General features: G+C 50.3%; 1 protein-coding gene across 5 annotated transcripts; it reads right to left on the bottom strand.

Annotated features, from left to right (window-relative positions):
- Nucleotides 1-579: 579 nt before the first annotated feature.
- Nucleotides 580-19,188, bottom strand: WDR61 (WD repeat domain 61). Of its 5 annotated transcripts, none has more exons than XM_039257158.1 (11): nt 19,118-19,188; nt 16,206-16,256; nt 15,375-15,402; nt 13,733-13,838; nt 13,194-13,366; nt 6,535-6,683; nt 6,237-6,330; nt 4,917-5,010; nt 3,288-3,380; nt 2,538-2,616; nt 580-817 (listed from the first exon to the last, which is right to left on the bottom strand). In XM_039257158.1, the coding sequence occupies exons 2-11, from the start codon at nt 16,215-16,217 to the stop codon at nt 728-730; spliced, it is 918 nt and encodes a 305-aa protein (XP_039113089.1). In that variant the 5' UTR covers nt 16,218-16,256; nt 19,118-19,188; the 3' UTR covers nt 580-727. The 5 variants fall into 5 exon arrangements, with proteins under 5 accessions (XP_039113089.1, XP_039113101.1, XP_039113107.1 ...); XM_039257170.1 differs by lacking the exon at nt 19,118-19,188 and adding an exon at nt 18,878-19,028; XM_039257176.1 differs by lacking the exon at nt 19,118-19,188 and adding an exon at nt 18,789-18,810.
- Nucleotides 19,189-21,736: the final 2,548 nt, after the last annotated feature.

Consider the following 21,736-nt stretch of genomic DNA (forward strand, 5'->3'; position numbering starts at 1 on the left):
GCAGGAGAGGGGTGCGGGTTCTAAGGGTGCTGGGGGCCTAGGGGAAAAAGCACACGACCTGACAGGCATGTGAAGTTCCTAATAAAAAGAAGCTTCAGAGTGTCAGCCATTTCCACGCAGGCTGCTGAGAGAACCGAGGTGCCGGTCCTCTGGGGAGACTGAGGCAGGGCTGGAGCCTTAGATGCTGTCGAGGTGGCAGTGTCTACCGGCAAGCCACATGCCTCTCCAAAGGTAACAGGGCGCACAGGGCGGCAATGGAAGTTCTCAAAATACCAAATAGATGCCCAGGTAGCTAGGACTCCAGAACATTCCGACCCGGCCAAACGTCCTGTACCCTTCAGGACCCCACTGTGAGACCCATCGGCTTTATCAAACCGCTTCTGCGTGCAAACCGCTTCTGCGTGCCTCAGCGCCCTGGAGGAGGGGGCCTGTGCCTGTAAGCTGCAAAGTTCATTCAATGCCTGGGTCCCTTCGTCTCTGGGGCACCACGACGCTGACTCCCCCGCTTTCCCGCCGGCACAGGGTACGTGGAAGAAGCGTGTTCAAGTCACGACACTTTGTAAAAATATGAATAGCATTTCCAATAAAACATGTAAAGATTTATATTTATCTACAAAATTTAAGTTTCTGCTACAATAAATGCTCTATTTTGTTAAGCTAGAAAGGTAAGGAATGTCATGATCAGTGTATACATCCTCTTTGCAGCACTGGCCTGGGAGACTGGTGTTTACACCGGGCAATCATAGATGTGAATTTCCTGGTCGTCGCCGACAGACACAATTTTTGAGCCATTTCCATTGTATTTTACTCCCCAGACCTGTAAATCAAATAAAAAGAAAAAACAAAGTTCTAGTGTCTTTATTCTTTATGAACAAACATCCTTCTCTATTCTCACAATACCCAATCTAGAAAAACACCGAGAGGAAGGCGTCCCCGTGTTTTCTGAACCAGCAAGAATGGGGCGTTTTCTTTAACCGGATTATCCTGCATTGTTACTGCGACATTCCCTCACCTCCCATATTCCGTAAAATCTCATTTCTAAATACAAATCAGTATATTCTACAAACCTCGGTTTGTAGAATCTGAGGAAGGACCCAATGCCATGAAGACGGAAGCCACAGGGGACAGGCACGGGCTCTCATTACATTTCCAGAAAGATAAAGGCTCCAGGACCATCCCAAGGGCATGGCCTGCAGGGCCAAGCGTACCTCGCCTCACTGCTGTGCCCCCCACCCCCCGCCAGTGATTCTCACCCTGAGGCCTCGACCTGGGTAACTGGGCATCACGGGACATGGATGTTACTTACTGCGTGTTGAAGTTAACAGTCACACCACCTTCCTGACAAAGTGATGTGGCTGGAGTTTGCTCAGGTCAGCCTGTCACTCTGACCCAAGGGGCGAGGGGTGTCCAGACTCAACCTCAGTGCTGTCACTGAGGCTGATGGCCTCACTCCCTTCCAAACACCACCTCTGGGACAACACACTCAGCCCCTTGCACAGGGAAACACCACCAGCCAGGGGGATTTACTCCCACAGCAACATGTTTAAATCCAGGTGAAAGATCGAGATTAAATCTCATCAAATTTGTTAGCAATGATTTAAGATTAAATGGAAAAAAGCATGAACAATTATGTTAACTTTAAGCTGCATTCCAAAGAGGGGATCGACGGGGCCCCCAGCTGGTTCAGTGGGTGGCGTGTGTGACTCCTGACCTTGGGGTTGAGTTCAAGCCTCATGTTGGGCCTACATACAGATTATTTAAACAAATGTAAAATTAAAAAAAAAAGAGGGTACCATCATAAAAACAGTAACATATTAAAAGTCGAGTTTTTTATTACCCTGGACATTTTATTTTTTAAACTAGCGAGTTTCCCAGGGCTTGCTAGTCAGGAGTGGCTGGGACCGGCAGCAGTTGCCTCACCTGGCACCGGTTAGAAATGCGGAGCCCCAGGCCCCGCGCCAGGCCTACTAAGCGGGCCTCTGCCTCCTACCGGAGGCCCGGGGGCCCCGTGCACACCGCGGACAGGGGGTGGGGGGCCTGCATTGGGACGCCGCTTCTGTTCACTTCCGCACTGGCAAAGACGACAAGGCCCTCTGGGAACAGAGCCTCCTTTTCAGTTAAGACTGATGCAACAGTTACCAGTATTGAGAGAGCCAAACAACCCGTCAGAATGCGTGGCTTCAAGAATGTTAAAGAAAGAAGGAAAAAACGAGAGAAGAAAAGATCTCATCACTCCTGCGGACAGCTCCAAAAATGACGTGTTGACTGAGCGACGGGCACCTCTGGGGAAGGCCCTTCCTGAGCCACACGGCAGCCGCACCCCGAACGGCGCTCCCAGCGGGCTGTGTGGCTAGTGCCACGTTCTCCGGCCCTCGGAAGGACATCACACCTCACGGCTCGCGAGGCTGCCAGCACGTCCGCAGCGCCCGTGGCCCAGGCAGGCCGCAAGACAATGGCTGGACGGACACCGAGCAGGGAGCCCCAAGGCCCCGCAGTGGGTCAGGAAAGGCGGAGGACACGAAGGGACTGGGCCCTACCTGATCCTGGTGATCGAAGAAGGTGTGAACACAAGTCCTCGTTCCAACATCCCAAACTTTCACACTTTTGTCAGACGAACTATTTCAGAAAGGGGAACGTTAGTAGTGAAACAGTTTTCATTCTGGCTTTAAGTTGGAAGGAATGTGACCGGAAATCCCACCTTCTTCCTCTCACCTACACTCTGCCCACCTGTCTGCACAGTGGCCAGCACGGGCCCCGGGGGGGGGCACGGTGCCGGCATCTCTGTGGCCTCCCCGACACGGAGCAGACACTTCCCTGAAGTTTTTGTCTGCCCTGCCCTCATGCAAGTGCCCTGAGCAGGAGTCTCAGACACCTGTGCCTGTTTCCAGATCGAGGGGGCCTGTCCCAGCCTCCAAACGAAGGCTCGCTCCTCAAAGAGCGATGCTAGTAAACTGTCTCATGTCTGTCACCAGGTCTGGCCGTCCCAGGCCTGAGTGACACTGGGCTCTAAAAGCACAACATTCTGCAAACAGATTTACGTATTTTAAGTTACTGTCAGAACACAGGCATCCACTCCTAAAGTAACTACGTGCGGAAGCCTAGACTGAGAAGATCCATCTTTGTTCCTGCTAAGGACAGCGACCTTCATGGCATCAAACAAAACACAAAACCAATGCAGAAACCAAGTCTACAAAAAAGGGTCAGACCATCTTCAGATTTTAAGGTGATTCATAAAAGACCATCTTCATCTTCCCAGCATGTAAGGAAGTGCCAAGGATCATACGTACCTGGAAACAAAGTGCGTGTCATCAGGACAGAATGCGACATTCAGCACCCACGATGCATGGCCACTCAGTGTACCAGCCAAGTTGGCGTGTTGTCTGAAATGGGGACGTTTCAATCAAAATGGAGAGGAAACAAATCTGTACCGCAGCATTAGCACAAAATGTGTGTATTTGCCCTAGTGGCAAAGAGTACTGTTCCAGCGGCTCAGCATGATGACCGCAGACGCGACTTGCGGGCCGGTGGGGGCAGGCAGGCGGCGTGGGGCAGCAGCGACTCTGACCCCACCACACAGCCAGCACCCTTCCCACACGGGGCCGGTGCATCGTGTCCAAGGGACGTGTCCATATCCACTCTGTAAGAGACGTGGCTTGGATACACATTCTCAAGTTTATTTATTTTGACAGAAAGTGCATGAGCAAGCAGAGGAGGGGCAAACAGAGAGGAAGAGAGAGAATCCCGAGCAGATGTCACACCAAAAGTGCCTGCCCCCCCAGGTCCTAACAAGCCAGCACACTGGACCCAGGCACCCCGCCCCCCGGGTCCTAACAAGCCAGCACACTGGACCCAGGCACCCCCTCGCCCCCCGGGTCCTAACAAGCCAGCACACTGGACCCAGGCACCCCGTCCCCCGGGTCCTAACAAGCCAGCACACTGGACCCAGGCACCCCCTCGCCCCCCGGGTCCTAACAAGCCAGCACACTGGACCCAGGCACCCCCTCGCCCCCGGGGTCCTAACAAGCCAGCACACTGGACCCAGGCACCCCCTCGCCTCCCGGGTCCTAACAAGCCAGCACACTGGACCCAGGCACCCCCTCGCCCCCCGGGTCCTAACAAGCCAGCACACTGGACCCAGGCACCCCCTGCGCCGGGTCCTAATACCCCCAGTCAGCTCCTGTCAGAAGCCACAGCCCCACAGCCCCATGCGTTACTGACAATTTTTTGGCCTCCCAAAGCTGCTAGAAGGAGTGTTCCTATTGCCAAGTGGTTCCCAAAAAACCCTCAGAGGCCCAAGCACGGGCTCACACACAGACGGTCAGGGTTGTGGCACAGGCAGGTGGCGGCAAGCTGGGCACCCACTCATCGCTGGGGCCTGGAGAAGTGTGACGTGTGCTCCAAGGGATCAGGAGGCCACACTCGGAAGTCATGAACCAGAGGCACTCAGATCTCGGTACCAAGTCAAAGCGTCAAGGACACAAACCCCTCTCAGGGGAGACTTGTGGGGGGGACAGGACGGGGAAGAGCCCAGGAAAAAGGGGGCCTTGCACAGGCTGACAATGACAGACGGCCATGACCTGAAGAGAGCGATCACTCACTCCTACACCTCCTCACCCGCACACTACTTACCTGCCCGAAGGAATTTAAAATCAGAGAGCCCCCGCAAGAGACAGGATGGCTGAGCAAAGGCAGGAAGACGGATCCTGGCATGTGGACAGTGCACATCTCCCTCCCAGACATTCTCAGTTCAAGGACAGGGGTGTGAGGGGGCGAGGAAGGCCTGGGGCCCCACACACAAGCCCCCATGGGACCCGGGAGACAGGCCGCACACGCCCCCGGACTCCTCCCAGCAGCGGGAGCCAAGACGGACGTGACCTGGGCCTGGGCGAGGAGCCCGAGTCTCCATGGCAACTTACACGTCATAGATCTTGATGTAGCCGTCATCTGAGGCAGTGACCAGCAGCTGAGAATCCGGGGAGAAGGTCAAGGAGCGGATGGGCATGGCGTGGCCTGAAATTCACAAAGGCCCTTGCTAGTGCCCCGACCACAGGCCCCCACTGACCACGTCCCCTGGAACGACCACAAGTCTGGGCTGCACCGCCCAGGCGCTTTCGTCAGAGAGGGAGGGGAATGACTGGAGGGACCCCTCCTCCTAATGTTCTGGAAACATCCACGTGATCCAGGACCCTCGCCCTGGAGTCACTTCTCCTCCCTTCCCTCACCAGTTGGACCCCAGCGCACAAGGCTTGGGAAAAACTCCCCTACTACAGATACAGACAAATAAGGAAACACACGCTGCTTCTGATCTGTATGAACAAACAAACGGGATGCGGCACCAAATCCTGTGCCGTAGGGTAAACAATAAACCGAGGAGGTAGTGTACGCACTTGGTCAGAATTCAAACTAGTACAAAAGAGCACAGGGCGGGGGCGCCTGGGGGCTCAGCCAGTTCAGCGTCAGACCCCTGGTTTCAGCTCAGGTCACAATCTCACAGTTGGTGAATTGGAGCCCCGCGTCGGGCTCTGTGCCGACAGCACGGAACCTGCTTTCGATTCTGTCTGTCTCTCTCCTGCTCCATCAAAATAAACATTTAAAAGAGCACAGGCTGAAGGCTCCGTCCACCCACCACGCTGGACAGGACTCGCACCCACACCCTGAGGCCAAGAGCAGAGGGCAGGCAGGGGGCTGCACCCACCATCAGATTCTTGTCACAACTGGTTTATATATATATGTATTTTTTAAATGTTTTATTTATTTCTAGGAGAGAGAGAGAGAGAGAGAGACAGCGTGAGCAGGGGAGGGTCAGAGAGAGAGGGAGTCACAGACTGAAACAGGCTCCAGGCTCTGAGCTGGCAGTCAGCACAGAGCCCGACGCGGGACTCGAACCCACGAACCGCGAGATCATGACCTAAGCGAAAGTCGGACGCTTAACCGACTAAGCCACCCAGGCGCCCCACAACTGGATTTTAATCACAAAGTTCTGTAGAACCAAACCTGACAGAAACCTGTCAGTGTATACAGCTGAGATACACTAACCCAAAAATGAGTAAGCCTGTTCACCCAAACAAGCACTCCACAGGGGTACGCCGCCGACCACACGCTAAGACTTGGAGGCGTCTCAGACTTCTAACTGAGATACTATAAAGCTCATTTGTCACTTAGTAGCATTTCAATAACAGAAGAACCCTTCTGTGATTGGACAACCCAGTCTGCACAAAAGAAAATGAGCCACTTACCTTCCAGCGTGTGCAGGAGCTTTCCAGTCGCGATGTCAAAGATATTGATGATGCCGTCTATGGCTCCACTGGCCAGATACTTCCCATCAGGACTCTGCGGGGAACACGCAGACAGCACCTGAGACTCCGTGTTGCCCGGCCGTCCCCACCAAACTCGAGCAGAGCCCCTGCTGAGGCAGCCCACACCTGCCAGACAGCGCCCGCCAGGGCCCCGCGCAGAGCCTGCCCCTGGCACGGCCACAGGCCTGAAGCAGACTGTGAACGGGGGAAGGCAGAGAAGAGAGCGCGGTTTCCTTACATATGCAATACTAAGAATGAATTTTCCTCTCGTGTCCAAAGAATATTCCTTTTTCCCACTTTCCACACCAAAAATGTTCACTTTCCCCACATGAGTTCCTGTGGCCAGATACTGGGAATCAGGGGAAAAGGCCAAAGTCCAGGCATCCACTGAGCAGAAAAAAAGAGAAAAAAAAAAAAAAAAAACCGGTGAGAAAAGATGTGACCTTAATTTTAAAAAGTTTTGCCAATAGGTACATTTTAAAAAAATTAGAAACCATGTCCCAATTCAAAAACCTATGTGTAAAGATGTTAATTCTTTACCCATTTAGTATACATCTACTTAAATTTTAGTAAGAACAGTACAAGTGTTAACAAGGATATCCAGAAACCAAAATCCTCATACGCTGGTGGAAACATAAAATGGTGTGGCTACTCGGAAAACCAGTGCGACGGTTTTTGTTTCTAATTTCAATCACTGGGTGCTCATTAGTGCCCCCTTAGTCCTCGTCACGTATGTAACCTGCCCCGAACCGCCACCCCCCCCCCGCCCCCGCTCTGGTGACCAGCAGTCTGTTCTCTGTAGTTAAGTGTTTCTTGGCTTGTCTGGATTTTCTCCAGCATTTGCTCATTTGTTTCTTAAATTTCACATACAAGTGAGATCACATGGTATTTTTCTTTCTCTGACTTATTTCACTTAGCATAACACTCTTTCTAGATGTATCCATGTTGTTGCAAATGGCAAGATCTCCCTTCTTTTTTATGGCTGAGTAATATTCCATTGTATATATATATCACATCTTATCTGTTCATCAGTCAGTGGACACTTGGGCTGCTCGCAGATCTTGGCTATTTTACGTAACACCCCTGTAAACACATGGGCACATGTATCCCTTTGAGTCAGTGCTTTGTATCCTTTGGGTAAATATCTAGTAGTGCAATTGCTGAATCACAGACAGTTCTATTTTTAACTTTCTGAGGACCCTCCACTCTGTTCTCCACAGTGGCTGCACCAGTCTGCATTCCCATCAACGGTGCACGAGCGCCCCCTTTCTCCACAGCCTCGCCAGCACCCGTGGTCTCCTGTGCTGTTGATTTTAGCCATTCTGACAGGTGTGAGGTGGGATCTGTTGTGGTTTTGATTTGCATTTCCCTGATGATAAGTGATCTCGAGCATCTCTTCATGTATCTGTTGGCATTTGGATGTCTTCTCTGGAGAAATGTCTGTTCATGTCTTCTGCTCATTTTTAAATTAGATTACTTTTGGGGGGTGTTGGGTTATATAAGTTCTTTATATATTCTGGATACTAACCCTTTATCTAATATGTCATTTGCAAATATGTTTTCCCATTCCAAAAGTTGCCTTTTAGTTTTGTTGACTGTTTCCTTCCCTGTGCAGAAGCTTCATCTTGATGAGGTCCCAGTATCTATTTTTGCTTTTGTTTCCCCTGCCCCAGGAGACATGTCTAGAAGGAAGCTGCTGTGGCCAAAGTTAGAGAAGTCACTGCCTGGTTCTGCTCTAGGATGTTTATGGTTTCAGGACTCACATTTAGGTCTTTAATCCATTTTCGGTTTATTCTTGCGTCTGGTGTAAGAGAGTGGCCCAATTTTCCCAACACCATTTGTTGAAGAGATTGTCTCCCACTGGACATTCTTTCCTGCTTTGAAGATTAGTTGACCATATAGTTGTGTCCATTTCTGGATTTTCTATTCTGTTCTACTGATCTATGTGCCTATTTTTATGACAGTATCATACTGTCTTGGGGACTACAGCTTTGTATTACAGCTTGAAATCCAGAACTGTGATCCCTCCAGCTTTGCTGTCCTTTTTCAAGATTATTTGGCTCTTTGGGGTCTTTTGTGGTTCCATACAAACTTTAGGACTGTTTGCTATAGCTCTGTGAAGAACTCTGGTGGTGTTTTGATAGAGACTGCATAAAATGTGTAGACTGCTTTGGGTAGTATAGACCTCTTAACGATGTTTAAGTCATCTTAACTCTTTTAGTCAATGAGCATGGAATGTTTTTCCATTTCTTTGCTTCCTCTTCAATTTCTTCCATCAGTGTTTTATAGTTTTCAGAGTACAGGCCTTTCACTTTTTTGTTTGGGTATCTTGTTTGTTTAGGTATCTTACTGGTTTTGGTACAGTTGTAAATGGGATTGTTCTCTTTACAGTCTATTTCTTTTTTTTTTTTTTATGTTCATTTTTGAGAGAGAGAGAGAGTGAGCAAATGAGCACAAGCAGGGGAGGGGCAGAGAGAGAGGAGACACAGAATCTGAAGCAGCTCCAGGCTCCAAGCTGTCAGCACAGAGCCCAACATGGGGCTTGAACTCATGACCCGTGAGATTATGACCTGGGCTGAAGTCAGATGCTTAACCGACTGAGCCACTAATGTGCCCCCAGTTTGACAATTTCTTTAGTGAAAACAACACCCGGCAGCTCCACTCCTGGAAATCCACCCAAGAGAACTGGATCCGGGGACTCTCCACAGAGACGTGTGGAGAGGTGTTCACAGCAGCGCCCGTCCCAGTAAAACCCTGGGAAGAATCCAAATGTCCGTCAAGAGGTGCGTGAAGAACAAACTGTTTTGCACGTGACGAGGGAACTCGTCAGAAATAAAAAGGAACTACCGACACACGCTACAACATGGACGGGCCCTGAAAACCTTACGCTACGGAAAGAAAGGTGTAGAAGATAATACACCTCTGCTCACATGAAAGTTCTCAAAAAGACAAAACTGCAGAAGCCAAGAGCAGGTGTGCGGCTGCCTGAGGCGGAGGCACAGACGGACTCGTGTGGACGTGGACACAAGGGACACAGATGTGAGGGGGCTTTCTGAGCCACGCCAAGGGGTTTGACAGCGAGCTGCAGAGCCGTCCACAGAGACTTACAAACACGCAGGTAAGCGCACTCACTGTGGGCTAACTTCACACGGCAATCGCAGAAGTGAATGTTTACCTCAGGGAGGCTGTGGATGCCTGAGCACGTACTGCCGCAAACACGCTTCTATCACACTATGACACGACCAAATGTTTACCGAAATTAACAAGGAATAAGGACTGGAAAGATGCACTGTGGTTTTTTTTGAAGAAGTCACCTGGTCTTTCACTTACACCATACAACTTAGTTAACTTCAAGAGCTCTATTCAAACGTGACACATGTGTCACGGTGCTGCTCCAGCTGGTGACAAGGGTCTGTGGACTCACGTGCAGCCAGGGCAAGCAACTTGCTCTATCTGGGGACACATCATTGGTGGCATTTCAGCATTTTTTTTTAAACATTTAAAAAATAAAGAGACAGAGCATGAGCAGGGAAGGGGTAGAGAAAGGAGACACAGAATCCGAAGCAGGCTCCAGGCTCCAATCTGTCAGCACAGAGCCCGATGTGGGGCTCAAACCCACAAACTGCAACATCATGACCTGAGTTGAAGTCAGAGGCCCAACCAACTGAGCCCCCCAGCCAGCCCTCAGCATTTTCTTTCTGGGCTCTCTGGGAACCTCTTCAGAGACAATCCCAGAGAGCTCCAGGAACCTCTGAGGTTCGGGCCTAGCCAGGGAGTCATCTAGTTGCCCGGCTCCTGGCCCATGTGCACGTACAGGAATGTGCCCTAAGTCTGGCCACCCTGCTCTGAGAGGACAGTGCCTGTAAAAGCATAGAGAGCCTCCCTCCCAAGTCACTCTCCTCATGTCTAGGCCGGGCTCACCGAGGGCAGGCCCTTCCCAACCCCCGGGATGGAGGAGAGGCCACTGAGCTGGACGCATGGCAGACAGGGGTCCCAGCCCAGATGGGTCAACAGTGTTTTCCAAGGGGCTTTAAAAAATAATCCCCTGCAAATTTTAACATAAGTAGTCAAAGGAGTCATCAATAACTTAGCTCTATCATTTTTCTTATGAAATGCTTTAAAAAGGAAATTAACTTTGGGGCACCTGGGTAGCTCAATCGCTTAATTGTCTGATCTTGGCTCAGGTCATGATCTCATGGTTTTTGAGTTCAAGCCCCACGTCGGGCTCTGTGCTGACAGCTTGGAGCCTGGAGCTGGTTCAGATTCTGCGTCTCCCTCTCTCTCTGCCCCTCCCCTACTCACGCTCTGTCTTTCTTGCTCAAAAATACATAAACATAAAAATAATGTTTTAAAAAGAATGCTCTGGGGCGCCTGGGTGGCTTAGTCGGTTAAGCGTCCGACTTTCGCTTAGGTCATGATCTCGCGGTTCGTGGGTTCGAGCTCCATGTCAGGCTCTGTGCTGACTGCCAGCTCAGAGCCTGGAGCCTGTTTCAGTCTGTGACTCCCTCTCTCTCTGACCCTCCTCTGCTCACGCTGTCTCTCTCTCTCTCTCCTAGAAATAAATTAAAAAAAAAAAAAAAAAAAGAATGCTCAATTAATCAAGATCTGAAAAGCTTTTATAATCAATAGCTGCTTTTTAATCTGTCTTTACTATTAAGAAACTAGCATTTACTCTAACAGGACCATGCTCTTATTCCTATTATAATTAGCTATTTACAGAAATAAGAGTTATTAGAAAATCTGATTTTTATTTCTTGCAGTTTGAGTAACATGTCTAAATTATTTTAACATTTCCCTATTGACTGATTTACAATATGGAATTTTTAGTATCAAATATCCTTATGCTCAAAGTGGAAGGGATTCTTATCCCTGCACGCCAAGACTTGTATTTGCATAACACACACGGGTGCTCGTCACTCGGCTCCACCACACCACTGCGAGCAGTCCCCACCCCCCCCAACGTGGGCATCCTGCCGTCTCGCGGAGGCCCTGCCCCACCCCCTTCCCAAGCGCTGGCGAGCAGCATCTCCACCTTCACCCTCGCTTTCCTCCTCAGGATTGGGCATTTTCACTTTTCGTTTTTTTGTTTTTTGTGTGTGATCAGGCCGCATTCCCTGTGCATATTTTCCAGGAAGGTACAGCTTCAGTGTCCGCATCCCCACCTTCATCATCCGAGTAGTTAACCTTTGGATGATTCAGCTGCTCTTTTAACTGTCAACAGCAGCACCTGCTCCGTCACCCAAGTCACTGCTGTCGAGGGACCTGGCTGAGCTGAGTGCAGATTCTTGACTGAAGAGAAATCCAAGCCCTGGACGAGTCTCCGGACCCCGTTCCTTTCCTGACAGTGACCTCTTAGCAAGCACATGCTGTACGTGGGAGTGGTGCCCGGCTGCCTATGGCACTGTTTGTCAGGGACGGCAAGCTGGGTGCAGACCCCCTTCTTCCCTGGAACCGATCCAGCACTTGTTTCCTCAGCTGCAGTGTGCCCACGGCCATGGTGGCCACGCAGTGAGCTCAGAGTCATAGGTCTGGGGAAGGCTTAGGTGCCCAAGGTGAAATGGCAGCAACAGATCCACCTCTCTCCTCTCCCTGACTCTGTAACAGTCTTCAGACTTTGGGGGCTGGGCTGGGCCCCAAGTCCTCTGTGAGTGACGTCAGCATGTAAGGATATGGGCGAGACAACCATCTGGGCAGTCGATGTCTCCCAAATACGTAGCCTTTTCCAAATCCATATCCCAGTCCACACACCCTGATAACTGTGCTTCAATGGAAACAAAAGAGAGTCTGGGCATCGTATCCTTTAAAAATCTCCAGTAGTGAGCATCAGAGACAAGAAAGTCTTACTTCTGAGGGGAAATACACTCAGTTTCCAGACAACCTAGCCTCCTTACAAACCCTGGGACTACTATGCTTTCCACGACACAGACAGCCTGCAGTGGCTACGGAGCAGAAGCAGTAGGGGGCAGACCCACCTGGGACTCCAGTAAGGGAACTGCACTGGGGAAACAGCTGGGCAGCTTCTCTGTGATGGAGGCAGGTGGCTCCCTGCGCTCTCCACCCATCCTGGCGAGCAGCCTCGGTCGTGAATGCCACGCAGACATTTACAAGTAACGCTGAGGGGATGTCATGCTGCTTGTGCCACATGGCCCAGCCCACCGAAATCAATAATCCCGACCACCCCAGGTATTTATCAAGGCTGATGACAAGACTATGCTGTCCTACGATACTTTAGATAAAACAACAAACGTTATTCCAGAAGTTTCACATATGGGAGGAGGCAGGCAGAGCGACCATAGGAGAGGCTGCCACGAATCAGGTCCAAGAGGACACGGTGCCGTGTGTGAGAGACCCCAACCCATCAAATTAGAGCCCCTGGACCATCCGAGTACAGGTCCACAACCCCAAATCTAAGGCTTCTAAACAACTGAATTTTTTAACAGGGTTCGTACCAAAATTTGGCAATGAAATCAGACCTGAATGGACATACCAACACTCATGTTTAGTTGCTGAGATATTAATGCTTGGAGTGCTATCCTCCAGCCCCACCAAAGGTATCACGTAACACACCGTTTATGCACCCACATTATCCTCTCAAATCCACAAAATTTTGCGCCTGGGGGGTCTCAGTCGGTTAATTCTTGATTTTGGCTCAGGTCATGATGTCAAGGTTGTGGAGTTCAAGCCTCGTGTCAGGGGTGTCTGTGCTGACAGCTCAGATCCTGCTTGGGATCCTCTCTCTCTCTGCCCCTCTCACACCGCCCCCCTCAAAATAAATAAATAAACTTTAGAGAAAAGGACAAATTCAAAAAATTCTGAACTGTAAAATATATCTATCCCTAGAGGTTTTGAAAAGGGATTGTGAATGTCTATTATCTTCCCTAAAAGTAAAACTCTTACCAGGTCCTGCATCTATAGACTTTATCTGTTTGCCATTTTCCAAGTCCCAGAGGCGAATGTGAGCATCAAGAGAACTGGATGCAGCAATGGGCAGCGTGTGGCTGATGTCCACGGACACCACACCCAGTTGATGTCCCTCCAGACTCCACTGTAGGTCCAGCCTCTCATCACACCTTCAGCGGGGGACAGAGAAATGGTTTCTTCACACACAACCCGCTATACCTGGCATCTGAAATTCCGGGCCCCCAAGACTGCGCATTACCAACAGTCTGTGAAATGCAGACTCGGAGAGGAACTGAAGAGCCACAGAACAACAAATGCAGCCAAGTTTTAACTGTGGGGCTTTTTTCTTTTTTTTTTTAACATTGAATAAAAGGAGAAAAAGTGAGGAAAAAATAAACTGCCTTTTTATACCACCAAACCACTGCTGCTTTGTAGCCTATAAAACAGTTAATACTTTCCTGATTGCAACTTGGGGGAGTCCAGAAGCAAAACCCCAAACCCCAATTTGCAAGGCTGTTAGGGGAAAGAGCACTCACCATTTCCAGACCTTCACTAAGTCGTCCAGGGATCCCGTGACCACGGTCTCAGAGTTTTCTTTCTTGTTTGTCCCCCAAGCGACTGACCAAATGGCATCATCATGGGCTAGAATGGAAAGCAGTTCACTTTGAAGTCTTCATGCAACTTCTAAACTGTTCTGAACTGAAGCAGAAATACTGCTTCAACAGTTCTGAGGCCTATCCACCTGCCCCTACCGGCAAAGTGCTCTCCCCTCCGCTCTGCAGAGGCACATGTGAACAGCGCGGTTCGGAAGAAGCCACTTACCCCAAATCCCAGGCTCACCGGGTGGGAGGGAGCACTGGAACGATCCGGTGTTACTGGCATGCCTCGGTCGGGAGTGGCTATCGCTTGGTTAAATCTAGTGAAACTGTCGTGGGAAGCCTTCACCCCCAACCAAACACCTACACTTGATCAAGTCTTATCTCTTAGAGATCTTTAGAAACCAACAGGGAGTTCAACTGCAAACAGTACAGGTCTGAAAACAAATACCTCCATACTTGAGTTGCCTCTTGCCACAATGTCTATTATGCTTAATGAATCAGTTATTAATTCTTTTTTAAGTATCACCTCAATCACAACAGCCCTATGAAGTAGCTGCTCATTTTACAGACAAGGAATCAGAAGCTTAGAGAAGCCAAGTAACTCACCCAAAGTCAGAGCTAAGGAGTGAAACTGGAACCCCAACCCAATCTATTAACTGAAGTGCACCTTACATCTGAAGTCTGCCAGCTGCATATCTGGGGGCCTCACGGTCAGGTCTGCAGAGCGAGCCTTTATTTATCCTGGTGGCAACAGTCAAGGAACACCTTTCCGAGATGTGAATGTAAGGGCCCTGAACAGCTGTGACTTGCGTACAGCACCGTGGCTCCAATGACCGTGCCCACCCGAAGGCCGCCGGCCAGCGTTTGGCACACCGGCTAGCTGACTGGCGTGCCTCGTTGGCCTGTTCCTCATCCCAGCTAACTTGGAAGAATGCTTTTGGCTAAAACTTCAGATCCCCTAAGTGTTAACTAGAGTGGAAGAGCTTTTATTGGGCTTTTTCCCACAAACTTCTCCAGGCTCCACCTGACTCGTCCAGGCGTGGTTGGCAGTACACGCACCTGTGCGAAGCGCAATATCCCTGGCAAGATGCACTCCCGGTCTGGACTAGGGCCTCTAGGACCTGCCCCCGCCCCGCCCCGCCCCGCCCCCACAGCCGCTACTGCACAGCCCACAGCCCCCTGCGCTGTTACACCCTCTACTTTCATTAGGGTCATAGCCTCTGTGGGAGTCCCCGCACTTGTCTGAAGTGGAAGAACCAGAGTAAAGGCTCCCAAGGCAAGTTCTAAGCTCATATGTTTCCTCTTTCACCCCGGGAGCTGGGAAGCTCAGAGCTGCATCTTGCACAGGTGGAAAAGTTTCCTTCAGTCTATTATGTGACTCCTGCTTTGTCTTTGCCTTTCAGTTAGTTGTCTTGGGGTTTTTGCCACAGTTTGTTTGTTTTTAAGTGTACTTGTTTTCAGTACCCTCCGTCAGGTCCTCTGCAGAGTACACTGGGGCTGCGCGTCTGCTCAGCACGCCCAAAGGAACAGGGAGAACACAGTTCCCCAGGTGAGTGCGCCTGAGCAGGCGGCTCCTTACCTTGCTCCTGTTTGAAGAGAATACTGTACTAAAAAAGAAGAGACGCCACGTTAGACCAACAGGCAGACTTCAGATGTATCCCCTCCCCTCCCATACAACACCCCTTGCACCCCGCTCCCCAGCCATCCCTCCAGTGGATGTAGACCCCCACGGGAGCTATGTCCTCCCCTCACCCTGACCATCCTGCAGGCTCCCTGATTCCTGCTCATGCAAGATTTGCATGGTCGACTACACCAGAAAAAAATCAACTCCTACAGAAACCAGAGCTTCCCCCCACCTCCCCCAACCCTGCCCCTGCCCAGGTCACTGATAAATTCCATGCATTCCCTGCTCTGGTCACCAGGAGGCTCTGGGGCCAGTTTCCAGCGTAACTTCTGCAGTTGTATAAAACCACACAGCCGCTTACCCTGTCCCTGCTGTCCCTAATCCTATTACAACAAAGATGTCTCCTTTTCCAATATTTGTTTCTTTCTGGTTTTTAAGTACCAATTCCTTTAATTTTTATTTTTTTTATTAAGTAAACTCTATGCCCAACGTGGGGCCCGAACTCATAACCCCGAGATCAAGAGTCACAAGCTCTACGGACTGAGCCAGCCGGGCGCCCGTTGAGTACAAATTCTTTCTGTCAATGCGTCTGTAAACTAAGGTACAGACTTAGTGCATCTTACTAGTGCCACCTAACGCTCTGGTGACAAGACACCCAGGGTCACGCACTTGAGGAGCAGAGCAGGATTCAGAGGCTAGTTTCCTGACTACACACCCAACCCAACATTCTGGGCTTCGACCTGCCAAAGAGACCAACTCATGTTCCTCCCATCACCAAACCCTTACCTGGTTGGTCATTTCCTTAACCAAGGATGAAGAGCTGACGGCCAGACAGTTCTGTGGAGACATCAGGGCTTCAGTAAGGGGGTGTCATCAGGACAGAGGGGGATACACGAGGTTCCCCTTACCAAGAAAACAAGGCAACCTCTGCCCTGATTCTCCTATGGATTAGCCCCAGGAGCCCCTTCACAAGCTCTACCGGGTGGTGCGGAGCCCCCCTGGAGCCCAGGGACCCCACTAACACCCACCCACGTCAGGTGCTCCTCTCCCCAAGTCTGACTATAGACAGGGACCAGCTGCCCTCCCCTGCTGCTCTTCCGGGAGGTAAAACCACAGGCCCTTTTAATTTTAAATATTATTTATTCAAAACTCAACAAGCAAATATGTGGGAGCAAAGCTGTATAGTCCCGTGAAGGGGTCTCAGCCAAAAAAGCCCCCAAGAGCCCACAAACATGTGGATGAGGTCAGTTGCTGGAGACACACGTCTCCCCACAGGCATCAGAGTCTTCAAGGACTTAGCTCAGCTCAACAAAAACGTACTTTAAGAACAAATTTAATTTCTCAGGCTATAACTGTCAATATTTTGTGTGCATCCTGCAGACCCCTCCAGCAGCCCTGTAAAACCTACAGACCCCTTCTCAGGACTTTTTAAATCCATGGGACCAAAAAGGAAACCAAATACTGTCAATTCTTGCTATTCAGGGCTGTCACGTTCTCTGAAGTCTTTGGGAATCCCCACTGCTCCCAGGAGACATGGGCTACGGTCCTGCATGCCTCCGATCAATGCATAACTCGTGTTAGGTGTGGATCTGTTTAAAGACAGCTCACAGGACACATACTGCTAATTCCTTAGTCTTGAACTCACTGCCCAGCAGCACTGAAGCCCAAATGAAGCTTATCCAACACGTACATCTTCTCCGTAAGGCACCTCACTGCCTCTCGCACGGAGAACACTGACATACCACGCTAGCACTGTGCTCGGGGGCTACTTTAAACAGTAATGTCACCGGGGGCGCCTGGGTGGCTTAGTCAGTTAAGGGTCCGACTTTCGCTTAGGTCATGATCTCGTGGTTCGTGGGTTCGAGCCCCGCGTCGGGCTCTGTGCTGATGGCCAGCTCAGAGCCTGAAGCCTGTTTCGGTCTGTGTCTCCCTCTCTCTCTGACCCTCCCCTGCTCACGCTGTCTCTCTCTCTCCTAGAAATAAATAAAAATTTAAAAATAAAATAAAATAAACAGTGATGTCACCGGCAAAAAGTACAAAAATGCAAAAGTCACGACACTAAATAAACTGGAAAAAAGGACTCGTTAACGTGGAGGGCTGAAACAAGAAGGCAGTGTCTCCTTGGTCAGCTGCAACTGAGCATGTGTCAGGCGACTCAAATTTTTTTTTTTTTTTACCACCGCGCACTTGTCCGTCAGAGACCACAAAAGCACCGCAACTATTGACTTTGGGGCAGCAAATAAATTTTAGTGTGTAGGCAATTGCAGATAAAGAATTTGGGAATAACAAGGAAGGATCAACCAAAATAAAATGTTATCAAAATATGAAAATTAAATTGTTGATTGCATAAGTGACTATTAACAAAGAACATAATGAGACATAGCATCAAGTCTGATAACTACTATAATTTCGAAGCTGTGATGAGCTTACACAATATGGTAAGATGTGGAAATATCTGTGATTTCTATTGGTGACAAAGTCACACTGTTAACTGTGGTTTGTTGTCTACAGTTGTAACTTGAGGAAGTGCTAAATTTTAGCTAGAGATTAGAGAACATAAAAATGTGGTTCTTCTTCTCATCCACTTTCATGCCCGCCCACTCAATTCTACCCAGGGACAGAAGAAACCATCCAGCTTACTCGCTTTAAATGTGCAAATCCCAAAGGCCACTATGAAGGGTTTCCAAGGATAAGAGGAAAAACAAGCAATTTCTAAATGACCCTTGTCTGTGAAGATCTCAGTCAGGTTCACAGTGCTTCACTCATCTGCAACCTAAACAGGGCCTTGCCCAGGGTAGGAAAGACAGGAAGGAGCTGCAGCCAGGTCTGCTGCCCTTCCGACCCGGATCACATCTCGGGGGGAACAAGGAGTAGGAAGGTCTGCAGGACGCCAGCTTTCAAGGAGCTGGACCCCTGGGGACAAAGGTGGCCTTCAGTGGAGGGGTGCACATTTGAGCCAGGCCCTGCTGTGGGGTGGGGTCCCCCCATGGATTGGCGCCCTGACCCCTACACCCCATCCAGTGGGCATTCTTGTTACCACTTGCACCTTCCTGGTAACCTGGAGAGCTTAGGGAAGCCTCAGAAGACTTTAAACGGTGGACACAAGCTACAGTGAAGGCTGCCAAGCCACATCACCACCTCTTCCGCCAGTCTCTCATCACAGGTAATTTGCGAGCCGAGAGGCGCCCAGAACCTCTCTTGCCACCTCCTCTCTTTAGGCAACTTTCTCAATTCCTTAGCGGAATTAATGGCTCTCCCCTGTTTCCAAGTCACGCTGCACATGCTCTATCGCCCAGGGAGGTTCGTAACCCACGAGGCTGTGTGGCACGCGAAGTGACGGGAACCCAGGCGCCCACCCTGTGCTCGTACCTATCCGCCACCCACGAAGACAGCGTGGCCCAAGCCCTGGAAAACTTGCGTTCAGGGTCACAGAGCTCTCCCGAGAAACCAGCCCTAACCTCGAGGCTGCACAGAGCATTCCGAGGATGCAAGACAGGACCGCCGACGGCGCTCCTCCCGGGCCCCGCACCCAAGAGGCAGGCGGGACGCAGGGAGGCACGGAAGCCACCTACGGGCCCCGCGGCCAGGAGCACCCCGGAGCAAACCAGCTCGGAGGCTGCCCCCGGCCCAGCCTCGCTGCCCCGGCCCGCGGCCCGAGCCGCCACCGCCTTCGCCAACCGGCGAGCGCGTCAACTCACCGCGGCCCCGCCGGCTGCACTGCCCGCCGCACCTGTGACGCGACTCGGAGCGACAGCGTCGCGCACGGATGAGCTGGGGGGCGGGGCGGCGCGTAGCCCCGCCCCCACCCCAGGGCGCAGGCGCGCGCCGCCGCGCGGCCTACCAACGGCGCTTCACGCTCCCCGCCCCGCCCCTGCGGGTATCCGCCTCCTGCGGGTGTGCGCCGTGGGCTTCCGCTTCCGGTTTGACCCCGGTAGGAGCCGCCCTACCCAGAGGGGACTGGAGCCCTTGCCCCACCCCGTCGGAGGGACTCGGAATGTGCCCTCTCCCCGATAGAGGGGAGACCGGGGCCGCGGGTCCCGCCGGATGGCCCCCTCCGGATGGAGGAAGGGGGAGCCGTGCGTGTCTGGGGGCGGCCCCTGAACCGCCAGCCCGGAGACGGACGCAGTCTCCGCTGGTTAAAACGGGTCGAGCCGGAAAGGTTCCAGTGGGTGGTGCTGATGAAGTGGGGTCACAGTGAATGCAGGCCCTGTGAAGTCTCCCTGGTGGTTAGAACCTCGCCCCATCTAGTTTATCGAGACTGCAATTCTGTGATTTCCGAAAACTGTTAAGACTGTACAACCGTTTATTCTTACAGTGCCATACACTTCATCTTTGGGGACTTTCGGAGGAGGCTGTGTTGCCCAGAAGTTTGGTTAGTAGACACACAAGTCTCCCAGGGCCCGATGTCTGGCCCAGTTCCTTCAGTGACGGCTCCGCCGTGGAAACCGTCCCGCCGCAGCAGATCCCCTGCATCACTGGTTTGGAAAGCTTGGGTCAAAGTGAGCAGTGAGCTTCCGGACATCCTGGGTTGTTATTAAAATTCGTACGTGGTGCCTCTTACAATCAAACTATTCCTGTAGTCATTCTGGATATATTTGACCACAGGGCATTTGCCCCTAAAGCTAAGAAAGAATATGCGAATTAGATCTTCCGGCCAGCGGAGCTTGTCTTTGAACTGGAGGCAGTTCCCATTACACTGACCAAATGCTGAGTGGACCCAGTTCAGACAAATCCCACTGAGCCAAATACACAGAAACTGCCTCTGCAATGACTGGGACCCAGGTTCCAAAAGTGCAGAAAATGGGGCGCCTGGGTGGCTTAGTCGGTTAAGCGTCCGACTTTCGCTTGGGTCATGATCTCGCGGTTCGTGGGTTCGAGCCCCGCGTCGGGCTCTGTGCTGACTGCCAGCTCGGAGCCTGGAGCCTGTTTCAGTCTGTGTCTCCCTCTCTCTCTGACCCTCCCCTGCTCACGCTGTCTCTCTCTCTCTCCTAGAAATAAATAAAAATATTTAAAAAAAAAGTGCAGAAAGGACTTAAGCTCAGTCCCCAAAGCACGGGTGGTTAGCAGTTAAATGAATAACCCTCTGGCCTTCCGCACAACCAGTTGCCTTAGTTTTTGGCCAATCTGCCCCTTTGTTTTTGTTGGCAAAATTTGTGGGTTTCTCTGGTTTTTGAAAATAGACTATTATGTGACCACCCCCAAACCAGGCTAATGGGATCACCTTTACTTTGACTTTTAGCTTTTAAATATAAAGAAGTATTTTTGAAGACTCCCACTTTAAGAATGGTAAATTTGTGGCTATTGAAAGTGCCTATAACTATTTAAGTAAGTGAATTTTAATCTGCATTTTATGGGCCTATGTGGATATTCTTTTTCTGCGCATTGACTGTAAATCCCCCCACTTCTAGATTATTCTAAAAATATACTAGTCACTTTTATGCCTTTTAATTTTATCTGTTGTCAGATTCCTAAGGCTTTCAGTTATCTATTTGCTTGCTTCCAAATCTGCTGCTATTCATTTCCAACTGAAGTAAATTGGGTATTAACTCAAATTTTGTCAGGCATTATAGTTCTGAATAAAAATTCAATTAATCATCTTCTAAAAATGAAATAGAATACATTAAAAAATAACAAAAGATATGAGTGCATCCTACATGATAAAGTTACGTCATGTAAAACAAAAACAAAAACAAAGCCTGTTTCATATATTCAGGTAATGGATTTCAAAGGAAAATATTTCTTGCTGTGAGTTGTGCCAAGAAGTTGGCAAATCATTGCAGTAAAGGCTTTCTAAAGAGCTTCAGCTCTATAATTCTGTAATTGTGTTGAAATTCCAAATCATTCATTTAAAAAAGATGCATTGTGCACCAGCTTTCACCCCTGTGCCCCCTGAGCACCACCATGGGGTCCTGGGCATGGTCTTAGCATTGGGACGGTCAGACAGGGATAACTGGCCTTTTTGTCACCAGGGACACCTTTGGCATCTCATGAAATCCAAGAATCCTGTCTTAATATGATGTATTTAAGTGCATAAGGGGCACCTGGGTGGCTCAGTCCATTGAGCGTCCAAATTTGGCTCAGGTCATGTTTTCACAGTTCGTGAGTTTGAGCCCTGTGTTGGGCCCTGTGCTGACAGCAGCTCAGAGGCTGGAACCTGCTTCATATTCTGTCTCCCTCTCACTCTGTCCCTCCCCGACTCACGCTCTGTCTCTCTCTCAAATATAAATATTAATAAAAATTTGTTTAAAAAGTGAAATGCATTGGTTTACAAAAGAAACCAATTATATCAAAAAAGTTACCAAAATTTGTGAAATAGT

The sequence above is a fragment of the Hyaena hyaena genome, unplaced genomic scaffold (assembly GCF_003009895.1).
Source record: "Hyaena hyaena isolate Hyena2069 unplaced genomic scaffold, ASM300989v1 scaffold_13, whole genome shotgun sequence".
Classification (NCBI taxonomy): Eukaryota; Metazoa; Chordata; class Mammalia; order Carnivora; family Hyaenidae; genus Hyaena; species Hyaena hyaena.